We start from the raw sequence: 7,500 nt of genomic DNA, 5'->3' as shown, positions 1-7,500 counted from the left end.
CGCGGCGTCCAACGATCTTACCCAGCAAGAAATACGCACTTTAGAGGTAATTCCGATGAGCAGACGCAAACAATTAAAAAAATAATAATAAAGAAAAAAAGAGCAGGAGGCCAAAATGCAGTGTCATGTACGCCCGACACTGCACGAGCCTGTGTATCTCTCGGGGAGCTATAGGGGTACCGCCGTATCCGTTTCTTCCTATTTTTTTGCGGTATACACTGCAGCTGTTTATTGTGTTGCACGACGGAATGCAAAGACTTCGGAGTAATACGTGCCAATATACATTCAATCCGTGCGGCTCTTGCCACACAGTAACCCATTTCTCTAAGTTATAAATAGAAATGCATCAGATTAGGTTTTATTTTGACCTCTTTCTGTAGGTGAAATATTTGGCAGTGACCCCCGGATATTTTGCAGCGTTGGACTGCGTACATCGAAATTTAACAGCCGCGTCCCTCCCTTGCACCGTAGCAATATACACGTTTTGCAATGTTCTTGCACCATGTTTCCGGGTAATCCAAAAAACGTAGTTTTACTGACATTTTTTTAGAAGGTATATTCGACTGTATTGGATTACTAGTGTGTATATGCGTTGGCTTTTCCGACTGTACCATAACTCCGGACACATTATAGCCAAGCTGTCAATATTGAATGGTAGTCTGCCTTTAAACTGTGCCAGTGTACTGCACCTCTTAAGATAATTTACCAAGAATCAATACAATCGTGTATCGGGTGACGTGGTGGCCTGAACAAACAATTCTGTTGAGCGGGTAGTTTGCGCATTGGGTGATGGCCTGCGCTCAGGGCGCTGACGGTTTGAGGCAAATTTAGAGTAAAGCACCTGTCGGTGTAGTTGTATCAGTGTAACATTGTTGCATTTGCATTTGCGACAGGCGAACTATACGCGTTAAATAAACCACATTACACTTAAATAACCCCGCAAATATCGATTTCGAAGAGAGGCATATGTGTAGATACACATCTGAAGTCGGGGGAGTGGGCTGTTAACTGATTTAAGACCAAGTTAATATGGTAGAACTAAACCGATTTCACCACTTTTTACCGTAAGCCAGCTCAGGATGGACACAGCTCACTGTGTCATACTTGTTGTGTTGGTCGCGTGTGAAGACTTTGACGTTTCCTTGCAGTGTTCACATGTGGAATCGATTAGCCACTTCACGCGTCTGTTGGTTTAAACTGGTCTCCAGCCATAATATGTCAGTGGTCCAGGGGTGTGGAAAGTCGTGCAATGTCGGGGTGTTTGGTCAAAGGATAATTCTCAGGCTAAAACCAGGGTATTGTTGTTCAACATGGACTGATAAGGACGCATTCCAGGCTTGCTTAGCCTAACTGAGTGTTTGAAATGTTTACTGTGTTCCTTAAAGTGTAAAGACTAAGTCTATTCTGTGTGACACATGTTGTTAATCAACAGATCAACCACCAAGTTTTAGTCGTGCAGCCCATAAATCACATTCAGTTTTACGCCCTGGGGTGTAGATCACCAACGCTTCCCAAAGTAAGTTGAGTGAGGAAGGAGAAACAATATACATGCACGTTATTTTTTTCCCTCATTTGTGGTCCAAGTAGAGAGTTCATTTAAGACAGTTTGACTTCTGTGAAAGAGAATGAATGAATGTTTCTTTTTTTCATCTTTTGTGACTGAGGATGTTTGGGACATGAAGGCAGGACAAGCGTGTGACTAATTCATTTTCATCCCGTCATTGTCTCGTGGCGCGCCTGTCATACCGAAGAGGCGGTGTGGCTGCTTTCGCCTCGCCCCTAACTGAAACACTCGGATTCGTGGGGTAATTCCGATATCCCAGGCTGCAAACATCAGGGGCTTTGTGTTCATAACTTAACCAATGAAATCTGTCTTCAAGAGAGCTGCAAACTGAGTTGGGAACTTTTAATGTCAAAAGAAAGGGGAAGGGGTGGGATGGGGTGGTATTATATCTTCAGCCACCCTGCCCAGTATCACTGCTGTGACCCAAATGGTTGCTCTGGGTTCTGCTTCCTGCGCAGGCAGGAAAGGTGCACCCTCTACCTGTGTCCCAGAAGCCTTGGCGTTGTGTCCATGCTTGCAGCAACAGGAAACTGTTAGGTCATGTCTGTGAAGGACTTGCTCAGTCAGCTTCCTCTTTCATGCTCTCCACAGCAGATTCTACTGATCCTGCCTTCCTTTCTTCCTCTCTCATCACATCAGCTCTGCAAAAATCAAACAGATTCCAACAGTCAAACGCCCGAGTCGCGGCTCCGAGCGTTTCTCGGTAGCCCGGCCAACGCGGCGGCGCGTTACACACAGGCGGTGCAGGTACAGAGTCCATTAGCATTTGATGTGTGATTTCTGACGCTGTCCTCCTCAGCTTTGCCAAGACAAATGCAAAAGGAAGAAGTCGCGAAAGGGAAGTGTTAGCCCGATCCGCGTGCAATCGAGAAGTGGAGAGAGAAGCGCTAGGCAACCAGGCCCACCAGTAGAATTGCGTGTGTGTGTGTGTGTGTGTGTGTATGACAGAGAGAGAGAGAGAGAGAACATGAGCAAGTGGTTAGTAGGATATGAAGTGGAAGCATGTGGATTGTTGACTCATAGTACAGGCCCTGAATGGCCTGTTAATTCCTGCGTTGAACAACAGTGCTTGAAGTGGTTGTCACCACGCGTGTTAGCTGAGCCTAGCGTTCTCAATGCTACGCAGGGCCATCTTTGGCTGAGACCTGTACTTCAGCGCAATCAAGAGAGGCTTGAACTTGCATTAGATTCTCGCACAAAAAAAAGTGCTTTATTATACCACTTTATGATTATTATTTTTTTTACAGCACACATAATGGTGCTCCTGTGAAGTGCTAGAAAGGCAGTGCTTCAGTTTCCACATGCTAATCCCTGTCTGGCCCCAAAAAAAACAAAAACAAAACAAAACCCAACAACAACAGCAAAAAAAACCCCCAGTGACACAGTGTCACACTGCAACCTGTCTTTTTTTTCAGTATGTCTGTCCCCCTTTGTTTTTTTATATAGCTTCCTATCATCTGTTTACATTGTCATGTCATGATTTTGTCTCACCCTGTACACGGTCTCCTAGGAAATATTGAGATATTTGAATAAAAAGGGGTGTAGATTACATCTGTAGCCTGTGCCATGATTAGCCCAGAGATCACGCCAGAATATCCTCATCACTCAAGGAGATTAAAACATGCATTTAAGGTGAACAATCCCCTGTAATCCATAAATGCTTCGATTTAGGCCTGTATTTACGTCATTTACCCTAATGGATACCCTGTTCTGTTGCCTTTGCTGAGTTTTCCGGTGTGAGGCATCAATAGCCTCTTCTCCAAGTTAAAACAATCACACATCCCACGTCATATTAACACGATATCGCTCCGAGTCTTGGTGGAGACATGATATGACCTAGTTTTGCATATGAACCATCTCTGTGGTTGTTGACATGGTTGTATATTGGCTCTAATACACCACACCACCTCTGCTAGACAGAAAGATGTCCCAAGCCCCAGCTGCTCCTGAGAAAATCTTGGTGCTTGGTACAGTGTTTGAGGGAGAGAGAGGAAGAGTGCAGTGTGTGTGTGTTTGTGTGTTAGAGAGAGAGAGAGACACACACACACACACATACACACACACACAACAGAGACAGTGAACAGGATTTATCAGCAGTCGACAGAAATGCATCGTTATCAGTTTGTACTCCCTTAATATAGCGCTGGAAAGAGTTTGCAGTGTGTGTGCGCGCGCGCGCGTGTGCGCGTGTGTGTGCGTGTGTGTGCGTGTGTGTGTGTGTGCGTGCGTGTGTGTGTGTGTGTGCGTGCGCGCTATTGTGGCTGTGGCTATATTTAGACGTCTTTCTTCCTACGCATTTTCAGGGTTGGTTGTTAAATAAGAAAATCAAGTGACGTGCGAAGAGGCAGAGGAGGAAAGGAACACAGAGAGGAAAAGGGGCGGGGAGAAATGAGAACCAGCCAATCAGAGAGCTTGTTTAAAAGCTCCCAGCAGACTTGAGGGAAATAGATGGATCTGTCAAACCAGTGCAGCCTACAGAGGCACCATCAGTCCTTCTCCTCTGGTAACATCCTCTGACTCGCTGCCAGATTTACTGCACCTTCCATATCGAGTGGAGTGGACACACAGTGCTCATCAGCCCCCATAGATGATCTGTAATTGAAGTTGTTTTATGGTTGGTTGTTTGTTTTGTTTGTTTGTTTGTTTGTTTTCCTGTGAGCAGTGAAGAGACTGCACATTGCTTTTCCAGTTATTGTTTTCCTTGGGTATAAAATCAAACCTCGCTAATCTGTAGACAGACTAAAAGTGGAGTGTCCCATGAACGAGATGTCATTTCAGATTACCATAGTGACTACAGAGGATGGTCACGGTGCTAATAACGCTTGGATCGTTTTAGTGTTTGTCAAAGGTGGGATCAGACACATATGCAGCTTCAAGTGGAACTACTCCAACAGAAACAGGATTCCCAGAAGAAAAATATCATTCTCGTTTCCAAAAGCACTGCCCAGCGGAGCCTGTTTTGTCCATCTCCAGATGGATTTGTGCTCAGGCCGATGTCTTAGGATAAATAAACAACGTTCTCTATGCGTGCAAAAAAATGAACTAAAAAAAAAATTTTGCCAATCATTTTTCGACAGCTACTGGAAAATAAGACCGTAATCCAGATTATTGCAAACGTGTTTAAGATTCACTGTTTGGGCACCATGAAGACAGTGTCTCTAGGCCTCTCTCTGTATTATAAAGGTCACTGTAGGCACACAGTCTGTGTCACCAATGTGGTCATTTTTGACATATTAAATTTGCACCAAGTTGATGGTGGGATTTTGACAGTGTTTATGAGTCTAATGATGTAACTATGGAAATGGTACACAGATCTCTGACTATTCTGCTGTGGAGATAGTGTATGAGTGACCCCCCCCCATGTGACCCCAAGGGGGGCTCAGGTCATGGCGTTTTTATTTTCTTTCCTTTAGGCTGTGGTACTACAAGGTCACTTGCGTGACCTGACTCAGCCTTGGGGTATTCCCCTCTCTCGCCCTCTCTCTCTCTCTCTCTCTGTCTCTCGCCCTCTCTCTCTCTCTCTCTCGCCCTCTCTCTCTCTCCCTCTCTCTCTCTCTCTCTCGCCCTCTCTCTCTCTCTCTCTCTCTCTCGCTCTCTCTCTCTCGTCCTCTCTCTCTCTCTCTCTCTCTCGTCCTCTCTCTCTCTCTCTCTCTCGTCCTCTCTCTCTCTCTCTCTCTCTCTCGCCCTCTCTCTCTCTCTCTCTCTCTCTCTCTCTCTCTCTCTCGCCCTCTCTCTCTCTCTCGCCCTCTCTCTCTCTCTCTCTCTCTCTCTCTCTCTCTCGCCCTCTCTCTCTCTCTCGCCCTCTCTCTCTCTCTCTCTCGCCCTCTCTCTCTCTCTCGCCCTCTCTCTCTCACCCTCTCTCTCTCTGTATCTCTCTCTGTCTCTCTCTCTAAAATGATCTCTCATTTGTTGACTGTTTTTCACATGCTGTAAGTCTGTGTGCACTTAGTGGCACAAGGTCCAGAGTCCAGTAGCCTCGCAGGGTTGGGGAGTCCAATAACCTCACAGGGTTGGGGAGTCCAGTAGCCTCACAGGGTTGGGGAGTCCAGTAGCCTCGCAGGGTTGGGGAGTCCAGTAGCCTCACAGGGTTGGGGAGTCCAGTAGCCTCGCAGGGTTGGGGAGTCCAGTAGCCTCGCAGGGGTAGGGAGTCCAGTAGCCTCACAGGGGTAGGGAGTCCAGTAGCCTCACAGCCAGTGGTCACTTTTAAAATTAGCGCCTGGGAGGTTTCCCACAAAGCAGAATGTCTTGGTCAGCCAGATAACTTAAAGTCAGAAGTGTCCAGTAGGGAAGCAGCTGAGGAAAGTCCCAGCTGGATCAAGTTAATGGGCTAACTGGGAAGTTCTGCTTCCTGAAATAGCTGTCCAGTGTAACAGATGGGATAAACAGATACAACTGCTGATAAAAAAAAAAACAAAAAAAAAAACTTAACAATCGGTGGGTGTGGTCTTGTGGTTGTCAGTCATGTTTGGTTGTCGCTGAAGTGTTTCCATGGTTGCACCTTCCCTTTGTTTACCTACATCTGCAGTCTAGCAGGTGGAACCCATGCACGGCCATGTCTATAACCCCCTCCCCCTTCCCCTCACCCCCACCCCCACCCCCACCTCACCACAACAAACAGATCGACAGGTACATCTCACCAGCGTTCCCGTTTAACTGCCGTAGTGTGGGCCGGTTTATAAGTGACCGGTTTATCAGTGGAAGTGTTTTGAATGCAGTGTACAGTTACAATACATGACTCTTGTGTTACTCATGTCCCAGCCTGAGTAATGGTTCCTGTCCTATCAGAAAACTCTATTGTTTAAAACTGCTTTGGCTCAGGACACTGTGCAAGTTTAATCACTCTGTTTTTTGTTTTTTTTTTTCTGTTTTGGTTCTAATCCTTTCTCAAAACAAGGACCTTTTAAGGTTTCGTGCCAACCATCAGAATGTTGAACAAGAAATTGTCGATTTGGTGCCTCTGAAGATGGTTATTGGAAATAATGAACTGTTTTTGAGAGACTCAGCGTCAGACGAATTCTCCAGAATGTTCCAGGGCTCTCTGGCGTTCTCAAGGCAGATGCATGAGACGGAAAAAGTCAAAGCAAAACACTGTCAGGTTTCTCATCAGAGCGTCTGCTGATTCACTGATGGGCTGTGTGTTGTGTATATGGGAGAATCCCACTCTGGCAAAAAAAAAACAAACACTGCAGACAACCAGAGAGCATGGTTGCTAGGTAACCTGATGTCACATTTGCACCAGAGTATTGTTCTCCGTGCAGGCTGTGTGATCTCCCCCCCCCCCCCCCCCCCCCACTACCTGCTGTGTGTGTGTGTGTGTGTGTGTGCGCGCGCGTGTGTAGTGTGTGTGTGCGCGCGCGTGTGTAGTGTGTGTGTGTTTGCGCGCATGCTTGCGGTGCGTGTGTGTGTGTGTGTGTGTCTGATCCCAGTGTGTTTCTTTGGGAAACGCTGGGGAAGACAGCTCAGTAATAAGCTTGTTAGGCTGGCTGTTTTTCTTGGATCGTCCTGAAGAAAGTGTTGGTACATGCAGTTTTAACTGAAAAAGTGTGGTGGGAGAGAGAGGATGATTTATGTCTGATAGGTGTAATAAAATGAAAGAGAGAGAGAGACAGAGAGAATGAGAAACAGTGAGAGTCTTTCTACTTTAGTAAAACAGTTAAATCTGATCATCTATGAGAGATAGGTGTAAGCTGTGTGTGTGTGTGTATGTGTGTGTGTGTGTGTGTATGTGTTTATGCTACACTGTGTGAACCAAATATCCACATGAGGATATAAATATCTGACAGGTGGGGACACCCGCAAGCGCACGAATCGTCCGCGTCATCACACCGGTTGCATTGTTACATCACAGAGCTACACAAAGAAAAAAAGAACAAAAGAAAGAGGGAACATTACTCTCACACTGACCCTATCACACAGTCTCCTGTCTGTATTCCCTA

General features: G+C 46.1%; 1 protein-coding gene across 1 annotated transcript in view; it reads left to right on the top strand.

Annotated features, from left to right (window-relative positions):
• Nucleotides 1-7,500, top strand: part of ksr1a (kinase suppressor of ras 1a) — a 35,764-nt gene that overhangs the window by 279 nt on the left and 27,985 nt on the right. The window contains exon 1 of the mRNA XM_030792083.1: nucleotides 1-46. This exon is cut by the window's left edge and continues 279 nt beyond it. Coding sequence (XP_030647943.1) covers nucleotides 1-46 — 46 coding nt within the window. The remainder of the gene's footprint in view (nucleotides 47-7,500) is intronic.

This window comes from Chanos chanos, chromosome 15 (genome assembly GCF_902362185.1).
Source record: "Chanos chanos chromosome 15, fChaCha1.1, whole genome shotgun sequence".
NCBI classification, from domain to species: Eukaryota; Metazoa; Chordata; class Actinopteri; order Gonorynchiformes; family Chanidae; genus Chanos; species Chanos chanos.
The sequence above is the reverse complement of the archived record's forward strand: the minus strand, read 5'-3'. Positions and strand labels throughout refer to the sequence as shown.